At 34.6% G+C, this 26,086-nt stretch overlaps 1 protein-coding gene across 1 annotated transcript; it reads left to right on the forward strand.

Annotated features, from left to right (window-relative positions):
* Positions 1–10,864: 10,864 nt before the first annotated feature.
* On the forward strand, positions 10,865–25,389 carry LOC129233417 (solute carrier family 41 member 1-like; the record flags this gene model as incomplete). Its single annotated transcript, XM_054867447.1, has 5 exons — positions 10,865–10,961; positions 17,053–17,206; positions 20,721–21,112; positions 22,519–22,626; positions 25,318–25,389. Coding segments are annotated over exons 2-5 (705 nt in total), but the record flags the coding sequence as incomplete, so codon positions are not given.
* Positions 25,390–26,086: the final 697 nt, after the last annotated feature.

The raw sequence follows: 26,086 nt of genomic DNA on the forward strand, positions 1-26,086 counted from the left end.
GGCTCTTAACCAATATTTGATGCAAAAGAATAACATCTTTGTTTTTAAAATACATGAAAATTGATGTTAAGTTGGTACAAGTAAAACCACAAAAAACTCTTGTTGATGTAATTTACTTCGATAAATACATTTTTTATTTACAACCAACAAATTATTTTTTTGTGTTCTTAGTTTAATCAATATGAGTAACCAATTCAGTTTTAGCTGTTTGCTTTTTAATCTAATGGGGGTAACATTTTACTAGATAAATATTTGAAGTTTTAACATTTCGATTTTTCGAAAAAAATTTGGGCCATTAACGTTTTACAAATATTAGAAAGAGATTCATTGCTTGTGTTTTAAGTTGTATTATGGATAGCCCTATGATTGTTCTGTTCATTAATATGTAAAAAATTCAAGTATGGCGTGTTAACGCACCCTTACATGGGGGAAGGAGGGTCAAAAATTGCCAAAATTATCCTTACGTAATCAATGAATGGGCCCTTATGTCCGTTCTGCAGCCTCGACCTGTTGAGTAAAGGACTAAAAAAGAGAAATGCGAGTAATGTGTTATTTCGTGTGTGATGATCACATTTAAGTTTTTGAAAATCGGAGATCGTAATATAAGGCTATGTTTCAAACACGAATCCAAATTTTTGCTTAGTCATTGTTTTTGTAATGTCATAAGTAGTCGACTTTTGGAAACAATTTGGAGTTAATTGAAGAGTAGTTTTGGAGATAAATGAAGATAATTTTGCAAAATCTAGGTATTAAACATGCATTAATAATGATTAGAAGAAAAAGTCGGATATTTTTTAGCAATTTTTTTAACAAATGAAATTTTATTGAATTACGTAATACCTTAGAGCAGGAATTAGTAACTGGAGGGAGCAAGTCCAGTCATTGGTTTAGAAAGCGCTGAGTCAAGTATCTGAAGAAGGGATCCTTGAAAAACCAAGAAAATTCTTCAAATTCTATGGGCAAAGTTAAAGCGATTTCTGTTGTTTTTTAGTGACTCGTGAATTATTTTCGGAAAGAATACTTTAATAAAATCAATTTGATGATGAAGACAATTTTCTTTGTAAATAATTGCGCATTTGAAAAAGCCTTTCTTCAGTCTTCGGAAGTCTCCCGAGACAGTGTACTGTATTTCTTTCTCTATTTTGCTCATATTAGCTGTACCACATACTTTACCCTACGTACTTATTTTATATTTACACCACTAAAAAGCAAAAAATTAATTATTTTCAAATTAAAAAAACTGACTTCAAAAAACAAAGAGGAACTAAAAAGTAAAAAATAATTGATCATACTTACATACGATTTCCTACCCAAACGTATAAATCAAATTTATTTTATACTTCCAGTAAAAAAATCAACTAAACTAAACACTCAAAAAATAAACACTGATTTTCATTACTATACGATGAATTATTTAACTAATTAAATACGATTTCTTATTTTTTAATAATCATTTGAAGTCGGGGTCTCCTATAAATTACTACCTAGCGTAATTGTCGACTCATCAAATCCTGAGTAAGCACTAATTTAATTAAACGCGAAAGTCTTTAAAACTAAACTTACTCAGTTACGTTAGGTAGTAGTTTATGGGAGGCCCGACTTCAAATGTTTATTAAAAAATAAGAGATCGTATATAATTAGTTAGGTATTAAAATAATTCATCGTATAGTAATTAAAATCAGTGTTTATTTTTTGGGTGTTCAGTTTAGTTGATTTTGTACTGGAAGTGTAAAATAAATTTGATTTGTACGGTTTGGATAGGAAATCGTATGCAAGTAAGACCAATTATTTTTTACTTTTTAGTTCCTCTTTCTTTTTTGAAGTCGGTTCTTTTTTTATTTGAAAATAATTTGTTTTTTCTTAGGGCACTAAAATATTCCTTTCTCTAAGTCTCCAAAACATTCGTTTCCTTTGTATCATTGAAGCAGATACAATTTCTGAGAGTATAACTATTTAGAATCAAACGAAAGGCAATTTTCCTTTGTCTAATTCTCACCAAATTAGCTTAAATTCTGCCCCGGCGTGCAGTGACGTAAACAGAAAAAAGTTTTAAGGGGGCATATTGAAAAAACAGAAAAAAAAAACTTTTTTCTGAGCAATCGCGATTGCTAATTGTTTTCACTTGACCGTCCTTGATGTTTGGTTCCTTTTTCAACCCCACCGTCCTCTGCAGGCGCGACTCCTCCCGGTAGCCGCTTCTCCTGGTCGGTGGCGTCAATATCCTAAACACACGCACGCTCATAGACAAACACACGCCAACGTACATACACACAAGTCTACGCACACACACAAGCCTACACAGACACAACTGTATGCATGTAACCGCCCAAGAGGAAGGACAGGAGCAGTTTCTAGAAACAAGTGAGTAGGATAGTTACCAATAAGTAGGGTGTAGGGTCCTGTCGCAACTCGTGATTGCGAAAAACATAATTTGAATTCAAAATTTCGAAATTCAAATTAATTATAAACTTAAACAGTTTTTTTTGATCGGATAGGAAAAGGTTAAAAGGTATCCGGTTAAAATTTTAAAACTTTTTGTTTTAAAAACACGATTATAGGCCATGTTTATTGATATCAGGGTAAAGAACTGTTCAGAAATTTTCCGATCGATTATTTTTTTAAATAGATTGGAATCAACACCTCATCCCCCTACAAGTTTTCGAAATTGCAGTTTCAAATACGCAACTTTAGAGAAACTTTGAAGATTTTATGGATAGGAGGATCTGAAGCATTTCCCAGGAAAAATTGTTCAAAATTATGTACCAAAATATTTAAGCAATGTTTTACTTTAAGGGGTTATTCCACTTAAAATTTTTGTAAATGTTGTTTAAAAACCCCATTGCTTGAGATATTAAAGAAAGGCGGCATGGGCACCCTTGCACGAATATTTTTTTAAACTCATGTCTTAAAACGCAATTTGTATGGTCATATTTTGTACTATTAGGGACAGTGATTTTTCGAAATTACAGCTCCAAAAACGCAATTCTGAGCGATTTTCAATGTTGTTGAGTATTTGTGGGCTCCCCCCCCCCCCGAAACTTTCCAATATTTGATGCAAAAGAATAACATCTTTGTTTTTAGCATATATGAAAGCTGGTGTTAAGTTGGTACAAGTAAAACTAAAACTCTTGACGATGTAATTTACTTCGATAAATACATTTTCTACTTATAATCAACAAATTATTTTTTGTGTTCTTAGTTTAATCAATATGAGTACCCAATTCAATTTTAATTGTTTTTTATCTAATGAGGTAACGTTTTACTAGATAAATATTTGAATTTTTAACATTTCCATTTTTCGAAAAAATTTTGGGCCATTAACGTTTCACAAATATTAGAAGGAGATTCATTGCTTGTGTTTTAAGTTGTATTATGCATAGCCCTTTGATTGTTCTGTTCATTAATTTGTAAAAAAAATCAAGTATGGCGTGTTCACGCATATTATGCACTGATGTTATAACTATAACTTGATTTTTCTTTGTGTATTGGGGGGGGGGGGGCAGGAAACTTTCGCCCCGGGCGCCGTCAGCTCTTCGGACGACCCTGCATTGACAGGCACTACTCTGTGTTTTTGTAAATCGTGTACATTTTGTAAACATTATTTCGTGAGTAAAATATCACTTTGCTGGACTTTTTAAAACAAGAAAGTAAAAATTCGCGCTAGATTTAAAATTGCTTTCGGGGTTTTCTTTCTCTCGTTCTGAAGGAAAGGGCCCCAAGGCATTTTTTACTTTCACGGGGACTTGCCCCTGTTGTGGTCCGAAAATTTTCAAACCCTGCATATTTTTATTTTGACAGAAAATCAAATTAAGGAAGAACATTTCTCACCATCTCTATTTTTTAATTTTTAGTATAAAACCTCCTATCTACGCTGTATTCATATATTTATTTGCGATATTATCCCATTGAAAAACGTCTGAACTGAAATTACTTTTGGAGTATCGACCCTTACATCTTTGAAAGTTTAAAATGCAAAGAATTTCATAAAATGAAAAAAAAAAAAAAAAAAAAAAATACAAACCAAGAAAACGAGCATTTTTTCACTCTCCTTTTTTTCATGAAAATATCCCCAAATGCTACTTTTTTCTTTTTGGATGGATTGGTCAACATCCAAACTTTTACAACCAATACCAGACAGTACAACTACTGTGAATTTGCTCCCTTGTTTCTGATGCTCTCGAGGCATTGATCTGTCTATGGCATTGTTAATTTGATCATTTCGCTGAAGCTGTAATTCAAGTACAGACTATTCGGATGTACTTTTACGCAACTCTGCTGGGAGGATAGGTTAATGAACTCGACGAATAAACGCTTTTGAATGTAATAACAGTTGTCCCAAATACTATCGTTTTATCCATTAGTGAATGTATATGATTTTATTGAAGCTACCCGTTTCATAAATATCGCTCAAATTTGAGCATTACAAATAATATGATGCAATGATTTCGATGGTAAAATGCTGCGATGCTCTCTCAATTTCCCCGAATCACTGCGTAAATAAACATCGACTAAAGCATATCTTGCGTGAATTTGTCTATCAACAAATTTATTTATTTTTCATAAATATATGACAGACAGCGTTACATACCCGAGAAGTGTCATCTCATTTTATATTTCCATTTTGCTCAGAATTTTAAAAATCAGTTAGAGAAAAAAATGGCCACGTCGGCGATTTGTGACGTGAAGTAACAGGATTATATGGAGTGATGCGTTAGCCCTTGGCATTTTTTCCCTTATTGGATAAATTTCGAACTTCAATGTATCAATTTCGGTGAGCTAACAGCAGCCTGTTTTCAACGTAGAGCGCAATAGAATGTTGTGTTTGCATACTTTTGAGTCAGTTGTCATCGGATTGAAATATTTAGGACACATGGGGAGGAAAAAGTTTAACTTCATTTTTTCGGTAAGTAAATTTACTTCTCATTATTGATTTTTGTTACTTTTGCCCTTTTCTGTTTAAACCGATTTAAAAACTAAGGATTTCTACATATCTTGCGATTCTGTAATAGAAAGTCTTCATAAGTATTGTGTCTTTGCTCAATTCAAGTTAGATTGTGTTCGCCATCCGGTATCTGCCGTATTCTCCTTTGCCTTTAGTAATATTTATTGTTTCAACATTTCATACACAAGCTAGAAATGATATTTTGAGCTCTTAAAAATGTTTTTTTTTCCTAGTGGATCAGTCAAAATCTGATTGGTCCATGTGCAAACTTGTAACACAAATTTTTGCGACCAAGACTCATAAAATGCGGATTAATATATATGCAGTGATACCTGTGTAAGTTGACCACTCGCGGTGCAGTACTTTGGCGGTCAACTTAGACAGGTGGTCAACTTATAAAGGGCGGTAATTTTTTTTTTTTTTTTTTTGTCATTTCTTGCACCATGTATTCATTTTTTTTTTTTTTTTTTTTTTTTTTTTTTTTTTTTTTTTGAGGAATTCACCCTTACTCTTTCTGTTTAACCCACTTTCATTGTTTAACATTATTGAAAGTGAAACAATTAAAAATACTATTCAAATAATTTTGTTAGTTTTTTCCTTGTTTTTAACTATATTAGAGACTAGTTTTAGAAATTCCATATACTATGCCAGCTAATATTCTCTGGCTTTTTCCATTTTCAGTTAATTTTAATATTTCATACTTTTTATTAATCTCAAGTTCAGCTAACTTTCTTTTTGAAGCCTTTTCATGTAAAACTTATAAGCACAAAGAGCAACAAGCTCGACTCTCCCAGTTCCTAAAGGCAAAATCAATATCTCCTATCTCTTAATCCCTTGCACCAGAAACATGTAACTTTACTCATTAGCAAGCCCAGATCTGCGTACCCGCAGTGCGAAAGGCCCGCGTCTTTAAAGGGGCTAACGGCCCTAGAAATTGAAGAAAAAAAAGAAAAAAAGCTAGCACTAAGACTTATTCACTTTACTAATTGACACTGCTGGCCACTAGGGAGGGGCCCTACATATTTTGTTGCAGGGGAATCAAAATGAATAGATCAGGGCCTGCTCTTTTTAGCACAATGCCTGTGTTGTCACTAGTGATGTGCCGGATAGTTAAAAAGGTAGATCCGCGGATACGGATACGGATCCGGATCATTAGTGTCAAGATCTACGGATACGGATCTCAATTTTTTTTTTACCCAATACAACTATCCAAGTGTAAAATTTGTTACGAAAGGTATTTCCGTCAGAATAATGGCAGTTTCTTCAAAAAATGTCAACTGCGGCAAAAATATAATCAAGACTATGATTTACTCTTTAAAGAAATCTCCATTAAAATTGAGGGAGAGTTGAAAGGAATGGGCCAGCGCTGCATCAATGCTTAGATGAAATGTGAAAAATTATTTCTAGCTTGCTCGGTAGATGTAGGATACAGGAACAAGAGTGTAACGCTGCTACTGGACAGGCTAGAAATAATTTTTCGCATTTTATTTCAGATTAAATGCAACGCTGATCCATTCCACCGAACTTACTCCGACCGACGAAATACAGAGCCAGGAACACCTTTACAAACAGTAAATACAATAGAGAATTTAGTCTCACTTTTTTGGAATGATGCCGAGAAAAACAAAAATGAAGAATAACAGAATCCCCAAATCAATAACAAAAACTAATATTAAATTAAAAATTAAAAAACCAAAACATGTCCCAGAGAGCCGACCTCATATTAAGATGAATTTCCTGGGTCAGATTACACATTTGTTAACAAATATGAACTGACAGCAGGTAAAAATTTTAAATTATTGAGCTTTTTCTCCTTATCTTCCGACTATGAAATCGTTACCAATCACGCGTATAAAGGCTTAGAATTTCATTTAAAATTTACTTAACAAGATTATAGCTCCTACTGTATATCAGTTAGAAGTTTCAAATAAATATCAAACGCAGAAAACTTCGTTCTTTCAATCAGGACCAACATTTTTAACGTACGGGTAAATTTTTACTACCATAATTATGAAAAACGTTAAGTAACTTTTTAATTAATATCTCCGGTAATTAAAGTTCTATGAAAACGAGGCCAAGCTAAGAACACTTTCGATCAAGTCACCTTTTGAACGAAAAATGAACTATCAAAATCGGTTTATCTGTTTAGGAGCTACGATGCCACAAAAAGACACACTGATACACACTTTTAAAACTTATTCCTCCTTCCTTTTTGCAACGGGGGGGGGATACAAATTCGCTTCTGAAATACCTTAAAATTTAAATAGGGAATAAAACCTAATTTAAACGGAATTTAAGAGTCTTTTATTCAAATATTTAAAAAATTTTAGAATAGAAATGATCCGTTTAAGATCCGTCAAAAAAGTAACGGATACGGATACAGATCTTTATTTTCCCTCTGATATTCGCTGATACGGATATCCGAAACATTACTAGTTGTCACAACATATTGCAAATGAAAGGAAAGACTTTGAACTTTTCTACTGACACCTATTTTCATTGAACAGAGTACAAAAAGTTATCTCAAATAGAACAACAAATGAAAAACAAGTTTGGAGAATAAAGAGCAGCATTAAGTTTTATGCTGCTGTTCAGTTAGTAAAATGCTATTCTGTCATCAAAGCATTGAAAACATTCTTGGAAAGCTATGAAAAAAATAAATAAATAAATAATGAAATAAAATAATTTGCTGAAGAAAGTTAAAAAATAAACCAAGTGGTCAACTTACAAAGGGTTTTTTACAATACTCCAAACCAAATTTGGCGAACATTAATGGTCAAGATAGACAAGTGGTCAAGTTACAGAGGTTTTCCTTCATTATATGAGATAGGACTAATTCCGTTCCTGACAAAAGCGGTCAACATAGACAGGTGGTCAACTTACAAGGGTGGTCAACTTTACAGGTTTTTTTTTGTATATATAATTTTCTTTATTGCTTCTATCAAAACTGAAAAATAATGATTGTAAGGGCAAACGAAGTGAAACCTAATAATTGAGGTAATTGATGGTTGACCCTGATTACAGTCAAGTGCCCATACTTGGGACAGTTTTGAATCTTTAGTAGCATAAAAATCATACTTTTTCATTTGAGCCAAGTATTCTATTTTAAGAAGAGAGGAGCGTGCACAGAAATTTTGGGGCTCGTCACAAATGATGTTTACGGATCCCCCTTCATATTATTTACCCTACCCCTTAATTTAAAAATATCGGGCCCAACAGGTATTCCCTATCCCCCCTTGTGCACGCCCCTGAAAAAGAGCCTTAGTACTTTACCTCAGGGTAAGGTCTAGTGTGTGTGTATGTATGTGTAGATACGGTCTCTTAAAAAATAAAACAAGAAAATGTTCATTGTCTCAAGTTAGGGATCTTCGAAATTTCGATTTTTCTTATGTGTGCATCAATAGATAATAGTTTGGGACACTAATTACCGTTTTGAAGAAGTTTATTTTAATATTAGAAAAAGAAAGTATTACATTAGATAGATTACGTCTTGTAAACTTTTCAAAATGTATACTTCGTCAGAAAATACACCTTGTCTGCTCAGCCTTCTTATTTCTTTGGAATGCAATGTTTCTGTGCTTCTCTCTTCATTTGGAAGCGTAAAATTATTTGGTGAGCCCAAATAATTCCTCACAAAACTGATTATTAGCTCTCTATGTTCCTCATTTCACATCTTGCACATTCATTTTTCACTTTCCAAATACGTGAAATTCACTTAACAAATTAATTGGTCTCATCTATAATTTGAGACTCATTTTGTCCTTTTCATTGGTAACAATTGTTATACTTTGGCCCAAACGTCTTTTGTTCATCGATAAGCTCATATTTTTCTGCCAGTGACAAATTTTCTGTCCCGTAATGATATGACGCATTTATTGTCATCAGAATAGCTATTTTTCTTTACATTTTTTAAACTTTTTTTTTATCAATACAATTGCACAATTTATTTCCTTAATATTCCTCTTAGACACTTTTTACGTGTTTGTACCCTAGCTTGGATTAGTGTCCCAAGTTTGGAGCGCATTTGCTATTTCTCAAATTTATGAATAAATAAGTTAAACTGAATTAGTTTAGTGGAAATGAATGCGTACAAATGAAACACAAATACATAGGTAAGAAGAAGTATGACAAAATTTCAAGCTGTTCATTCAAACGTTGGTAACAAAAGCTATTTCCACACTTGAAAATTGCATACTTTGTCGAAATTTTTGAAATAATTAAACTTGCTCATAAAGATGAAGCTTCAAAGTTTAACTCACATAACTTCAAAAGATAACCGCTCCTTTATCCTGTTAGGCCATTTAGTTCGTACTGGTAAATACTGACAGATGTACTAGTCCTCAAAACAAGATTTCGCAAGATGTCCTAAGTTAGGGTACTATTCCAAGTACCTGGGGCACTTGACTGTAACGCTAGAAGACATATCTTTAGTTGCTGAACTAGCGTCAACCAAACAAGCGTCCTCAATCGCTTCAGCTTAACTATTTTTCGATACACATTCTATTACATAACAGCGTCAGCTTTTTTCGATTCCCCCTACAACAGCGATATTTTTTTTTTTTAATTCGTTTTACACACACACACACACACACGCACGCGAGCATATTGCAAATTTCGGGGTTTGCGAGGAAGTTTTCAATGCAAAAATATTTTTGGCTTCGAGATGGTAGCAGCAATTACAATCAGCTGCATTGTGACTGCTGCTTACGTCCCTACCCTAAGTTTGAAACTATTTCGTAAAAAATCAAGATCTCAAAATAAAGTTTAAGTAGAAACAACAATTTATCATTTGTTGTAAAAATGTTGTATGAGCAAAGCTTTTAATGTATTAACCAACACACGTCCTGCTTCATAAACTTTCTGATTCGGGAATCTTCTGATTTAAAGTTGCTTCATTACTCTTGTGTTTCAATGACGTTTCAACTGTTTTTCAAATTTGATTGGAATTTTATCGCAATAATATTGTTATTGTTTGGGATGTATCGCATATATATCGATAATATTCCAATAAAATATTTGATATCGCACAGATCGAATATTTTATTGGAATATTATCGAATATACTGTCGCAGAAATAACACATCTCAAAAACATGGGAGGAAAAAAACATGCCAATTACAAAATAAAATCTAAATTGAATCCTCTTTTGCCACAAATTTTACACAAAGGTATTTTACATAACTACTGCGTAGTGTGGCGTATAAAAGGTATAATCGGAAGTGTCACTTCATTAAAATTTCATAATTTAGAAGAAAATGTTTCGAACCTCAAGTATACACCATTAATTAAAACTACAAAAATGTAATCAGTAAACATAACGTAATAAATGTTTGGCGCGTAATGTAATATTGAAGAATTAATCGGTTAAATGTAGTCTTGCGTAAAACCTTGATTTTCTCAATTTCTTTTTTTTTAGTTGTCGTTTCAGTTGCCAGGTTGTGATGTGTTGACACGAAGTTCCTTACCATTTTTTGTGCTGATTTTACGTTTATATAAGATCAAATAAATTGATATATTCCTTTGGGAAATGATATTTTCACTGAAAATTATTCTTTTCGCGGACTGAGAATATCTTCCGCTAAATAAATAGTTTTAAATCACCTTGGCTCAATGTAACACCACCATCTGATGAGGAAATGGTACAGCCAAGGTTGCTTGCTGAAAATGTTAAAACTGAACAGAAGACATCATTTCTAGCGATCTGGCCCCATTAACAAACATTCAACTGCAAGTTCTTCCATCATCGTCACTAAGAAATGAACCTCATTTGAAATATGTTCATCGCTTGAAATGTTTACGTCCCGTCTGATCTAAATGAAATGCATAAATAATTCCATTACTATGTTACGTAGCTCGCATGCGTAGGAGATACTACAAAGTGACGATGGTATACAATGTAATTTGATCAACACGAGCGTGAAACTTTTTTGCGCAAGTCTAAAATTCTCTTCAGTTGCTGTGAATGTTCTAGAAATTCGAACGCCGCGACCAGGGAATTGCGATTTAACTTGTGTGAAAGGTAAGTTTTCTTGCGTATGCGGTTTTCTATTAACGAGTGAAGTATTTGGTAAAAAATCCGCAGTAATGGGTCAATAACAGTTGTAATGTTCCTATTTGCATGCAATTTCAACATTTGAGTTTATAGACTTTTGTTTTTACGTTATTTTATTGGAAGCTGATAAAAGTAACAATGATCCTAAAATATTTGTTTGGAAGTATCCTTTTGGTTGTGAGTTAAGATCTCTTTTATAATACAAAATGTTTTTGTGCTTCCATGGATCATAAATAATTTATTGATGCTTATTAATTGATCAAAATCATTGATCACGTAACATTGAACAGTTAAGACATGAACACAGTTTGAACGAAAAAGCAAAGGATTAAAGGTAAAATTTTTCGTGAAAATTACAAAAATTGAGCAAGGATACAAAACGCCGTTTTCTTGTGAATTTAACGAACTTTTTGATCGGTAATATCTTATCTGCAATGCTGATTGTGATTTACGGCATCGTTTGCTTGGCTTAGGTAATCGCTTAAATTTATATTATGCTCAAATATTTTGTTCTCTTTAAATGTTTGGGTTCTACTAGTAAAGGTTTGTTTGTGATTGGAACTGTGTTAGAATTTCCGTACCTTATTGATTGAACCATAGTGTTTACTGGTATACGTTCCCTACAAATGTTTGGGGTTGTGAAATAAGTAAAGAATTGTTTGTGATACGGACTGTGTGTGGGCAAACTAATTAGAATCGCCGCCCTCCCTTTTTAAAGGGGTCATGCGATTCAGTTGTATCATTTTTCTGTCATGAATTTTGGGATCTTTATAGAAATTTGTTTGTAATATATTGTGTTTATACAGTGCTGTAGTCGGGAGGGGAGGAGCGGGTCGCGCTGTTCCCGGAAATATTTGGTTTATTATTGTAAAAATAACAAAAATTTAATGTAAATTTTTGACGTAATTTTTTTTTTTTTTTTTTCGTAAAAGGTTCTTTGAAATCATCAAAAAACCTTTTACAAAAAAAAAAAAAAAAGTCTGCTTTTCGAATTAAATCAGGCATATGTAATCGAAATTGAACTTTTTTGGTCAAACAAAATCCCTCAGCCATGACTTCTATCTTAAAAGAAGTACTTTCTCCCAAATATTTTCCCCCAACTACAGCAGTGGTTTTACATAAAAATTATACCTTTTGTCTGGTTTACGGAATTCTTTAGATTTTCCAGTTCAACAACAATAAGACTATAGAGTTCTGGAAAGGTGTATTGGGATCTTAAGTCATTTGTTTAAAGCTTGGACAACTTGTGATAGTTGATGTCTTCAATTTTCTTAACAATTTCTGGCTGTGTTAGTAGTATTGTCAGTAGAAAAAGTTAAGTTTCTTTTTTCAATATTTGATTTGTTTATACCCGAGTAGAGATTAAAATTTATGGTCGTGAATGTATGTTGCTAAGTAAATTATAGTTTTGTTTCAAAAGCAGTGGTTGACCCATGTCAATTTTGTAAATGTGGATATTAATTGATACGAGGTACATGCTCTAACTTGAATAATTTGATGGCTCAATCGACGGATCAATATGCAATAACTTCGAGACACAGCTGTTGTTATAGTCCACGTGGTGTAGTTTTAGGTTCAGGAGAGAAACCCATGTCATGTAAACAACTTTTTAAATTACAGGTCTCAAAGTTGATATTTTTAAGCAAAAAGAGTCAAAGTATAGGTGAATTACTCGATCAGCCATGTATTCAGAAACTTTCAGCAGCAGCTGTACACTCAAACCTGTTTTTATGCGGTCTTTTTTTTTCTTTTCGCGGTACAGTCAAGTGCTCATTCTTGGGACATTATCCTAACTTGGGACATTTTGCCGAGTTTAGTTTTGACGGCTGGTACATCCACGGGCGTGCACAGAAATTTTGGGGCCAGTCACAAATGACTTTTCCGCGCCCCCTCCATTTTGTTTACCCCTATATTTCGCATCTAGTTTTTAAAAATATTAGGCCCCTTTCAGGCTTGGGCCCGAGCCATTTCACCAGTAAAAAATAAATGGTGTTACAGAATAAATGAACAGTTATCTTATGAGGCTATGTGAGTTGAACTTCGATGCATCTGCTTAATGCAGCATTTCCCAACCTTTTTTGTTGGGCGGCCCACCAGTTTTGTAGAAAACACCAGTGAGACCCACTAACTACTATATATTACTTGCACAGCCAAATTTTACTTTCTGGAGGGGAGGGGGGGTGCATCTGTTCATTACTGTTTTTAAGAAGGAGTAATATACCTTATTAGGATTGAAAGTGTGCAAAAAACAAGAGCTCTGGAGATGTTAATCCCCCCTTCTACCCTCACATGCTGTACCAAGGGCGCCCATATGGGGTGGGGGCAAGTTGGGGCTCAAGCCCCTCCCCCCTTAGAAATTAGAACTTCCTTGCTTTTAGTATTTTTTTCTTTGCAAAAATGTAAAAACATTTCTTTTCCAGCAATTAATAAGTTATTAAAAATGTCAAATTTTCATAACTCTAATCTGTACTGAAATCGGTTTCTACGGGAAAATATCCTGCTAAACCATGGGGAAAATATCTGAACCGCCCCCCCCCCCTCAAATTTTGCATATGGGGGCGCTTGTGCTGTACCACTGACGTAGACATACTGTACAAGAACAATTTTCAAAATAATTTTAAGAAAGAAAACAATTTTATTGCATTCATTAGCTGACACAGCTGTAAGAAAACTGAAAAACAAGTCATCCAAGTTAAAGCTCCATGATATTTTTGGCGCTATTTTTCCTGTTCGAGGGAGTTGGTATTTGGATTGAAATTGATTTTGTTTCTAATAACTCGCAAATTCAATGCATTCCTACATAATTTTTTAAACATTGCTATGAAAAGTCTCATTCAAATAACTAAATTCAAAGGGGCTGACGAAAAGCCCCTGAAGTGTCACGATTCACTGGTTAGTCATGCCAGTTCAACAAAGGGGGAGCATTTTTAACTTGAAGTTTGAAGCTAATACTAGTAGTTTATTTGACAATTTCCTTTAAAGGTGTTTCTGGTTCATTGAATTTCATCTTCAATTTTAAGGGAAAGTTCCAAAGAAATATGAAAAATTTTAATCTTAAAGTTTATAATTGGATATGAGCTAGGGAGAGAGCTTTTGAGCGATGATACATCTAATAAGTGAATTTTCGCAAAAAAACGGAAATTAAGACTCCGAGATTTATTTTGGTTCAAATCCTCCACCAGTGTCCACGGGCCAGCAACACGCTGTTCGCGGCCCACTAGTGAGGATAGGGAACCACTGAAATGGGTTATTTTTATGATTTTGAAAATTTCGAAAGGATTTGCGATTTTTATATTTGGAAATAACTTTGGTTACCTTCACTAACTGAGCAGCATTAGTTTGACTTTGTTTTGCAGTTCATCTCGGCTATGTACCTGTGTCTTGTTTGGGCAAATTCATTTCTACCTAATTCAGTTTTAATAATTTATTCATAAACTTCAAAAATAGCAAATATGCTCAGAACTTGGGACATTGTTCTAAGTTAGGGTACTACGGCACAAAAAGAGTCTATAAGGAATAATGAGGAAATAAAGTGCAAAATTGTTGTAACAAAAACGTGTAGATACAAAATTTTACAAATTTAGGGCTATTCTGATGACAATAAATGTGTCATACCATAACAAGACAGAACAATCGTCATTGTTAGAAAAATCTGAATCAGCTGATGAGCAAAAGACGTTTTTCCAAAATATTACATATATTAGCTCTACTAATAAAAATGAGTCTCAAAGTATAGATGAGGTAATTCATTTTTAGTGAATTTCACGTGTTATAAGGGTCTGGAAATGAATGTGAAAAGATGTGAAATAAGGAACATGGAGAGCCAAAAATAAGCTGTATTAATAATAATTTAGGTTCACCAATTGCTTTTATGCTTTTAAATACAGAGGAGAAAGTAGAAATATTACATTCAAAAGAATTAAGAAGTCTGGGGAGAAATTCAGTGTTTTCAGGGGCAAGTGTACATTCTGAAATCATTGAAATTTTACAAGATTAGATTATTTCTGTCAAAGGATTTTTTTTCTTTATTGGATTGTAAAATGAACTTCTTTAAAATGATAGTTCGAGTCCCAAACTATTATATATGGCTGAATAAATTAAAGAAAGACCAAAGTAATAATCCCAAGTTAGGAGGGGGTGGGACTCCCTAACTTAGACAATGAAACTTATTTCCTTTTATTTCTAAAGGGACATATCTACATATCTATTATTTACCAGTTACTGAGATAGAGGTGCTGAATTTTAGACTGGTGGCTAATGCAATGTCTAATTCAACTCAGTAGGAGCTCAACTCTTGCCTTTCTTTCTTTTTTAGGGGGTTACAGTACCTCAAAAATGACAGAACGGTCAAAAAAACTTTTATTGCTTATTTCGAAACTAAACACTAGTCCAAACACAGGGGAAAAGTTTCATTGCTTTAGTTCAAATATTGAAAAAGTTCTGAGTAGTTTTAGGTCATGCTCGCTATGTATTCTTATGCAAAAAGAAAACTTTAAATTCATTTTTCTCGATGATCGTTTTTCGTGTCATGAGAATCCCAAAGAATTTTTTTCTATTAAAGATACAGCTTTAAAATAATATTTTTTGCAATTAGGATAATATATTTAACAAAACTATGCATTGGATAAGCATTTTATAAATTACTCAAATGTTTAGAGTATGTTATACCTTGAAAAACCCAATTTTTTTGGAAAAAAATTACGATTTTTTTACGTAATTGATCACAGAAAATTTTCTAGTAAACACAAAAGCAAATGAATGCACCGATTTTTAGAGATGATGATTGTGATCATTTAGCAAAAAACTTTTTTATATTAGTTTAAAAACAAAAAAGCCTTAGAGATTTTTAAAAATTGAAATTTTTCCAAATATTTTGAATTTTTGAAAAAAGTACGCAATATTTTAAAATTTTTAAAATAAATTATTGATTACAGAATAAGTAAGCATGTTATGGTTTCTACGAAAAATATAATTTACTTAAATTGAAAAAAATTGCTTGAAAGGTATACTGTGACCACTTAATTTAAAAAGGTTTAAAGTAGCATTCAATAATAAAATAACAATACAGCTACAATACCTGGATTAAAAAAGAGTAATTTTTTATTTGTTTTTGCATTTTGTATTCTCATACAAGGTATGTGTTATCATCCAAGTGAAAATGTTTCCGGGTGATTCTCAGCCTCATTTTGCTTGAAAGTAATCGTATTTTAAAGGTCTTGAATGCTACTTGATACAATAGTTGGATTGTTGAAATATAGTTCCATGGCAGAAACTTCTGGCTCCTATTGCCCAGCTGAATGACTTTATGTGATGCAGTAATATCCAGGAAAATAATTTTCCTTCTTCTTCTCTCCATCTTCCCCTTAATGCCCTTCAATCATTGTGCTAAAATTGTGAATGTATTTCAGGCTTTCCAATTGGATTTATAGGAATTCTCGAGTACCGATTGTGAACTTGTTCAGTATATAGAGAGGTAATAATTGAAAGGGGTTAAAAATAGCATTCATATCACTGGGGTGTTCAGATTACAGAGAGTTCAGCCCATGGTAAGTCTATGGAGTTTCGCCGAGACCATCAAAATATGTTCAGAATATCGGGGTGTTCGCATTAGGGAGGGTTCAGATTGAGAGAATCCACTGTATGCAGTGTGCGCAAACTATAGTTGGATGCATCTCATCCCTAGATGAAGAGTGGGGAAAAGGGGTTTTGGAATCTGAGAGGATGCTTTAACATTGCAAAAGAAGGTAATTATTTGTTGGAGGAATAAGGTTATATGTAACTAACTTTTAAGAAACTATTATACTGTTGCCCTAGTTCCTTAACGGAGGCCCCAATTTTTATTTATTTATTTATTTACTTTGAAAGGTGACTTGATCGAGTGTTCTTAAAGGTTGGGCACTTCTGTTCTTAGTTATGACTCATTTGAGTTGGGGTTTTAAAAATTTTTAATCTAACCTTTCTTTTTGCGTATTGAAGTTTCCTAATCTGGGCAAGATTTTTAGTTCCCTCTGTATTTTCCGCAATAGTAATCTACATAGAACATCGCTTTTTCTTTCAGATCCGGGCGTGAAGGGATTCAATGGCCGTTCTGTTGGACATCCGGCGCCTCGAGCCGATGATGAACCACAACGAATCGTCGGCCAACCTCACCACCCTCACGCACGAGCCAGTGTCCTTCGGAAACCCCACCTTCCAGGATGATCTCCAACCAGGTATTGCTAACCAGTTCTTTTTGCTCTAATGTTGGTTGATGTAGTAAAGCTCTGTCTACCCTCACAATGAAAGGTGTCGAATCTATCGAGGAATTAACCTTTTTTTAAAATTTTCAACTATGATATCGTACATTTTTATGAATTTTTCAGAATTATCTATTTATTCAAATGTTTACCCATGTTGACGTTCTATGTTGATATGAGTCTTATTTTCAACGCTAAGTAAAATAACAGCAAAAAATAGGTTAATTTTTCTATTGCCAAACGACAACGATCGGTTTGTCTTCAAACCAAAACCGCAAGTTAGGACACATACGAGGGGCATTCAAAAATAACTGGAGTTTCCTTTTCGTTTATATTTTGCATTTTTATTGAACTCACACCTTTTTGCATTGTCAATGTGCACTTTCGAAGGACGCACAGGCCGTAAACTGTCTTCGGTTTACTTGATTCCAGATTTGAAACGGAAAAAACCACTCTTAGACCTGTGTTTGTCAAAATGCCTGATCATTAAAGGCGTGCCGAAGCATCTCAATGATTTCGGCTGCAGTTTTCCCAACCAAAAAGCAAAATTTCACGCATACTTTGCTCCTTATGGTCAGCCATCTCCCTAATCATCAAATGGTTCAGGCAGGAACGTGCACAACCTGGCACCAGGAAAAATACACATCTCTGAGACTGACGCCAGCTCATTAATGATCGCGAGAGATCTCCAACCAGCACCTCCTAGCAATATAAATCGTAACTGCAAAGAATGCGCTCATCATTTCGGTTGTTGACCACCTTGTCTAGGGATTAGAGAAGACTCACTGCGATGGAGAGGTCCCGGATTCGAGCCCCGGATCGGGTTATGGATGTAATTTCTCTCTCCTGTCCTTGCCCTTTCTTTGTGAGAATGTGTTGGTGTGCTGGGAATGGCTGCCTACTCTAGAAACTGGTCATTATGGCATGTGTGTGCTGTGGAAGTCGGACTTCAAACCAAATTACGGCAACGTTGGAAAAGTGCAGCAGCACACCCCAAATTGACAGCCTAGCTGGCACAAGACAACAAACACAACAACAGTTCGGTTCCGTTTATTTATATGCCCCCCCCCCTTGCATATACTCATCGTTACGGTGAAAAAGGAGATTTCTGTTCGTAGGAGGAAACCAATATTATGTATTAAAGTTCTCGTACAGGTGGTCAGATATATAAAGGAAGAGATCATTCAATAAACTCATTATCAGTGGCTATAACAGATTCTATGCGTTGTTTAAACCGACTGCAGGCAGTAATGGAATAAGTTTTTGGAATTTTTGACAGTGTTTCCACAAGAACAGCTCTGAGAGCTTCAGCAGTGTTGTGGGAACAACTATTGTATAGTCTCTCTCAACTGCGCCTCACACATAGCAACCAATTGGATTGAGTTTTGGGGAGCAGGATGATCAAAAGTTAGGCGAAACAAAATCGTGAAAATGTTTGCACATCCTATCTTGGGTTGTTCTGACTATGACTGTAATGGGGTGGTGTCGAGCCTTGTTGGAAAGCATACGGCCTCCCGCATGCTATAGTAGTGATCCAGGGCTTGACAACTCTGTCTATAGTACCTCGGTGTAAGCAGCGGCATTAACTCTTGCACCTTGAAAAAAATGTGGAAGCATCACGTTTCCTTGACTACTAACAACACCAAGAACTATCACTGATACTGAAAATTTGGCACTGGGGAAAAGGGGGCATATGTGAACAATTTATTTTTTTTGAGTCGTGGATTTTTTTGGGGGGATTTTTTTTTTAAATATTTCTTTACTTTATGGTATTTTTTTTTTAAAACCTCTGCAGTTGTTCCCTTGTGCCCCTAGACGGGGGCACATGTGAACAGGGTTAGGGCACATATGAACACGGGTAAAAAATGCAGGAGCATCATATTTTGAAGGAAAATTCTTCAATATGAAACATATACCTAAATAACAAATACGTTGAAGGGTTGTAACCAAAACTGCGTCAGTTTCAACTGTACAGTAATTGTTCATTAAGATAATATTTTTCCTGAATATATAACTGCTCATTTCCAAATTCTAAAGTCTCGTAACATGTTCTGATCACTGAATAGACTAGAAAAAAACTTATATGACTACACGATACAAATATTTTTTTTTATTATGTAATGGTTATTCTATATATATTTTGCTTTTAAGCTTCACACATTGTTTGATAATGTATTTCAAAATGATTTTGAACTTAAGTTTCTAATTAAATGAAATTTATTATGTATTTTAATTTCCTGTAAGTATTACGTGACACTAAATTATTGATCAACTATTTAGTAACAAAAAATAAATAAAAAATAAAAATAAGAAGCATAAATAAAGATTTAATAATATTAATGACAATTAACAATAAATTTGCAAACTGATTATAGGAAAATAATAATTATCAATATTTACACATTTTTTAACACTTACAGTATCCTACACTATCAATAATACTATGGAGAGCGGCTATGGGAACTGTTCACTTGTGCCCATAGTAGATGTTGTGTTTACAAGTGCCCCCAGCTTCTACTTCAGAGTTAACTCGCAAAAATAAAAAATTTTAATGCATTAAAAGAATTTAAACATTGTCATAAATTTACTTGAATGTTCATACAATGGTTCTTATTCGTTAGATTTAGATTAGCAATTAGTTTTTAAAATGTTATCACGTGCAGAAGACTGATAAAATTGTTTCAACACCTGATAAAACAAAGGAGTTGCCACCACAGAAACATAAAATGGCTCATTGCTCTAAATGTTTGTCCAAGAGGTACAATTGGTACTGTCCTTATTTGAGAATTTTTTCAGATTTTTTGCTTTAAGTGATCTTAGTAAAACATACCATGTTAATATGTGTTCCGTGTTCACATGAGTCGCCTTTTCCTCAACATAACCGTTGGTATCTCATCAGGGCTCTTACAGAGCCAATGATCATTTTTTACGGTTCACCTTTTGGCCCTGAGATTCTTCTCATCTGAGAAAAAACCAGAACAGTCCTGACACCTCGAGATTTTTGAGCTTGTTCAGAAGGCTCTTGACTCTAATCAAGCGGATAGCCTTGGTCGTGTCAGGCACAAATTATCCTCTTCACATCTGTCAGAACGTCGACAATGTCATTTCCTTTGCGAAATTGCTGCCACATCCCCCTTTGCAGCTCCCAATTCTCTAAAAACTTCGTAAACAAATGATCGGGCAAAGTTCAAGAATGCATCAATTTCAGAATCGGTCTGCCCTGCAGCCAAGGAGACAATAACGGCATACCTCTACATTTCCGGAGTAAGAATACGGCCTGCCATGTCTATATCCAACGAAAAAATCCATGTTTCTGTAAAACACAGAAAAATGTGGCTCCTATAATGTGCGTCCTAAAATATCTGCCGCACCCTGCTTGCACGTGTTTGTATTTACGAGTAAAGAGCTCGGCAGAAGAAAAAAGCGTTTAACCACATTTGTGTGCATAGCTTAAGAACTATCTCACTTAGGCTAGCTTGTTCCATTTCAGACGACACATGGTCTCCAACGACTCCCGCTGTCACGGTCAACATGCTCGACTCGGCCACGAACAACAACGACAGCCGTCTCGATGACCAGAACAAGCCTAAGAAAGCGGGACTCAGTTCTTCCGATTCTGGAATTCTGATCTGCGTGCCTGTCAGTTCTTCCAACGATGACAATTCTTCCTTGGGAGAGAAGAGCCTGGATTCCGGAGTTTTCGAAAATGGCGGGGGCGGCGGGGATGGATGGTCCCCCGGCGATGCGCCCCGCAAGGAGAAGGCAGGAGCTTCTCCTGAGGAGCAAGAGAGCTTACTGGCCATTTGCATCCAGGTCTTCATTCCTTTCCTCATTGCTGGCGCTGGAACTTGCGGAGCTGGGATAGTACTGGATCATGTGGAAGTAAGTTGAGTAGTAGATCATTTTCTGCTTTTTTGGAATACTTCGAATTCGAATCTTAGTTTCTATTTGCTTCGTATATTTTAATTTAAATTTATTTATTTCGTGCTTTATTTTTGACTGAAGAATTAAATTCTATTAGTATTTGATAAATTAAGTTTCCAACCGTTTTGAATAGCGTACTCTGTAGATGACTATACGCGATACTTTTAAGAATTAATTATAGTTGAAATCATTCTGCAAAGAACATCTTAATTGACCCTTTCAGGCGGCACGGAGGCTACTTTTAAAGCCACCATTTTTTTCAGCCATCTGATATAGTAGCTTCCATAATTAGCTGGAAAAAATTTAAAAATTAGTGGCTTCAATCAAACCCACCAGGCCTCAAAGGATCAAACTGAAATCTACAACTTGAGCAAGCAGGATATTTTCCACAGCAAATAGCAACAGCTTAAAAAAACACTTTATATTTTATAAATGTGTCTGTTAAAATGATTTACATTCGAATAACTCTTCAAAGAAATATTAATTTAAAACCCTTAGACTTTATTTTTGGTTTCAAGTTATCAGCAAGAAATTTTTCTAAAATAAAGAGAACCTACTTTTCCGTGTAACAACATCGAATTTGTAATACTAGCTATGCAGATTTTGTCCGGAAAGTAATGTGAGTGAGTGGAATAAAAAAACATTGACAATTCGATTAAAAGACTATGAAATTTCAAACAAAGGTATCCAAATAGCCCAAGGACGTATCCAGCTCAAAATGTAAGGGGAACACACCCGTCATTTGGGCAATCAAGAGATTCAATTCCTTTCCTCCAGATTCTAGAAACCATGTAACTATGTATTTATTTTTCCCTTATAAAATGCATTACATTGAGTATATATGGGGGCAGCTGCCCCCTCTGGATAAACTCATGAAATAGCCATTAATACTAAAATTGCGTGTTGAAATTCGTCCTTTGTAAGTGATTCTTCTATTCCTATTCCTATTCAGAGTCACAACTGACTACAACTGTATTTATGTCGAGGACTGCATACTAAGTGCCTTGCCTCCATTATTTTATATACCGATAGATGGCAGCACCATCACCGGATCGAACAGTCACTGACAATTTAGAATTAGTCCAGGAGCTAATAGCTACCTGGCGCTAGCACCCCCAGAGGTATCGTTTCACTTGGAAGACATTGAGACCACGAGCATATTTAACGTCGCCCAGTCCCCTTTAATGACGACGGTGGGTCTTCGACCATCGAGGTTCGAACTCAGGACCCTCCGGCCCCGAATCCGACACTCTACCGATCGGGCTACCACGGCCACAAGTGATTCTTCTAATAGGCAAAAGCATTTTACAATGCTCTTTTCGTTTTTTTTTTGCATTACCTAACATGTCTTTTTTTCCGCACAGGACTGGTCCGTGTTTCAGAACGTCACCGAATTATTTATCCTCGTGCCGACGCTTTTGGGTCTGAAAGGGAACCTGGAGATGACTTTGGCTTCGAGAGTTTCAACGCAGGTGAGTCTGTTTTTCTAGATATACTATTAAAAAAAATGGATAAGGTTTTAATTCGTTATTTTGATCCTTGTATTATAAAATCCCCCCCCCCTCCCTTATTTGCGTCAAAATCAGCTAAAGGCTTAGTGGCGCTAACACCGAAAACTAAAAATGGCGTCTATGAAAGAAAAAACTCCCAGGGGGCGCCGTGAGGAGATCCTGAGGGTTAACCTTTCAGAACCTTTGGTTTTATGACGTATAGCTAGTTCTTGTATAACATTTTATATCCGTCTAAATTCTCTTATGATCAAATCCTCACCGCCCAGAAGATAAATTCTGCCTGCGCGAAGGTCTAGTGCGAAGTTGAAAATCGTCTAAATCTTCTCAAAACTACGAAAGATGAACCTGCATAAATGTATTAATGTGTAAATAATTAATTGAGTTTAGGTTTTAAATAATAAAAAATAGAATTATGTTCCACTTCTCAAGTCGTTATTTTTTAATGCATTTTCTTTATCAGTAAGAGACTACAACAAACACCTGGTATCTGATTTCAATTACTGAAACTCGAGTGCGTATTTTTTTTCCTTTAAAGGGAGGGGGAGGAAGGCAATCAAGGAACACTCAGCTTTCTTTGTAACCGAAAGTGATGCCCCACTACGTTTTCAAAACCTTTTTCAATTTGCAAATTTGTGAACCGCGAGTAAAATGCCATTTTTATTTTAACTTGAGTCATATTTTAACGTTGTACCGCATTAATGTTTTACTTGTAAACTCCACCAATTGCTTTACCAAAAGAAGATAACTACAGTTACGGTGAACTTAACATTACAGGGTCGTAATGATGTGATTAGCATCTGCGTAGCCTTCACAATACTACCAGGTTAGGTTGCCCCTACTCTAATTTTATCGCAATAGTATTGCCATTACCTTAAAAAAAGATTATAAATTCCCAAAAATGGGATTTGAAGTATTAGATAGAAGACGAAATATTGCATACTTAGCTGCGTTGTCCGGCGTTGCACAAACTGACTCGAAAAGACAAGTTGTCAAGTGAATCCTGGTCAAGGGCAATTCCACCGTCACGTGCGGGACTCTCCGACTCGATAATTTCACCAACATTTTGTTATAGGTCTTAATATTTTTATTAAACAGGAGGAAGCACATTTTTTAAATTTTACATTTGATACAAAGACACTCCTGACACAGTATTTTTATTAACTTACTTTGCTACTTAAAATTTAATTAATCTGCATGCGTCACGTGCGGGACATCCAAAGTCAACCTCTTGTAGTTTGCTTTCTGCAATACTTAGTATGTTTTCCCTATTAGTATAGCAATGGAGAAACAAATTGTAGGTTTTGTAAGCAAAGGTTCTAACGTAAAGGAATTATATCTCATTCGTTGAGAAATAATATTTTAAACGGGTAAAAAAAAAAAAAATTGTGTGTGACCATTCCACTGAAAGCGGTCTTTTTGTCGCGCACGTGACGGTTCCTACATTTCGTAAAAAAATAATTTTAAAAGGTAATGACGAAATTTTTTGCTTAAGAAGTCACACATACTTCTGTGATTTCTTAATCAACAAAATTTTGTTCATCACCTTTTTAAATTAATATTTTTAATGAAATGTATGAAGCGTCACGTGCGGAACTAAATTATCGTTTTCCGTAGAAAGTCCCTTAAAATCAGGCTTAAGTAAAAGAAAAGAGAAAGTAAAAAAAAAATAAATAAATAAATAAAAAATCCCGTCAGCGTGTAGAAAAGAGCAATTTTATGACTCAAAACGTAAATTTCGACCGTTTTTTAATTACAAAAATGCAGTAGAAATTGACGTAACTTTTCACTTGACGAATTTTCTAGCGACCCCCCCCCCCCCCAGGTGAATTCTTGAGCACCAAAGGATCTCTGTGTCAAGTTTGGCTATGATCCGAGGTAAACTAGATTTGTATAAGGCACACACACACATAACCATTTTTATGCGTATAGATTCTAGATAAGATTCGCGTCGAACCTCTATCTTATGGATAGTTACATCTGTCCCGAAAACTTTTTTTTTTGCCTTCAAAACTGTTATAGAAGTGTATTGAAATTTGAATGAAACAAAATGTATTTATCGACGTCTTAGTCAGTTATGCATTGTACTTATGAAAGAAAAAATGTGTTCAGATGTTTTTTTAAGCTAATATATCCTAACTGAGCTAGATTCAGCAGAAACCTCGAAATATACTATTATAACGAAATGTATATTACTATAAACATAGAGTACTACTATTTATGAGTTAAAGCTTTCTGTTATACAGGGAAGGGGGACAAAAATGCATTTAAAAAAAAGTACGAAATAAAAAAACTTTTTGTAGAGTTAGCATCTCTAGGTCAGGCGAGTATTTTTTTTTACCAGGAAAAAACTCAAAAAATTGTCGGTACTATGAACAACATCGGTAGAAACTTGCAAATGAAACGGGTTCTTACAAGAACATACGCACTTAACAAATCCACAGCTAGTTTCGACATTAACTGGTTGTCGATTTTTTTATTTATAAGGAAATGGGTTTGTTGTCATGTGTGTGGGGCTTGAACTGATCTCTAATATATGATAGGTAAATTTTGATTTTTCAAAAGAAATAAGTTAATTTCGTGATAATAGTTTACCAAAACTATTGGGCTGTGTTGTACTTTGGAAGTACAAAATTATTTTTATGTGTGTTGTAGGCTAATCTTGGCAAGCTGGAGTCTGCGAAGGAGAAATGGCAAATGGCGTGGGGAAATATGGCTCTTATACAAGTAAGTGGATAACTTCTTCACATGTTAAAAAAAATTAAAAAAGAAAAATAATTTCTATGTTTTTAGTCGACCTCAATGTTTGATGGCAGTTGATTTTGATTCTAAGATATTTGATTTCAATGTATATTATCTTAAAAATATACTGTTACAGAGCTATTTCTTTTTGGGAACAAAATTTTTCTTTTGGCTTTTGTGGTATTTTTCGCATAAAATGACTAGAATTGTATAAGGGGACAACCTTACTATATCTGTATTTTTATGGAATGACTACCCTACGGTTGTGGGTCGTTTAATATGCCCTAAAATATGCCAAGGTACATTTTGTACACTTTCCTTGGATTAATTCCAAAATTCAATGCATCATTTCCAATGAAGCTAGCATACTCAGTTCTATCCACAAAAGCAGTAAATTAGTATGGGGTTACAATGAATAGATCGAAAGTGTCAGCATGCTATAGGAAAAGTATTTTCAATATGAAATTTGATACCCTTTGGAAGCAATACAGCACATAAAGTAAAGTGTGATGCTGTCAATTATGCGGTCTATCAGTTCCATAGAACGCGAGAGCCATTGTCCTTGCAAACAGTTTCAAGGGTCTGAAAAGGCAAATTAAGAGCAGCTAGACGTCTCCCTAAATCATTCTAAACGTGCTCGATAGGATTCAAGTGCGGGGATCAAGCTAGCCGTCCCATGAGC

This window comes from Uloborus diversus, unplaced genomic scaffold (assembly GCF_026930045.1).
Source record: "Uloborus diversus isolate 005 unplaced genomic scaffold, Udiv.v.3.1 scaffold_399, whole genome shotgun sequence".
Taxonomy (NCBI): domain Eukaryota; kingdom Metazoa; phylum Arthropoda; class Arachnida; order Araneae; family Uloboridae; genus Uloborus; species Uloborus diversus.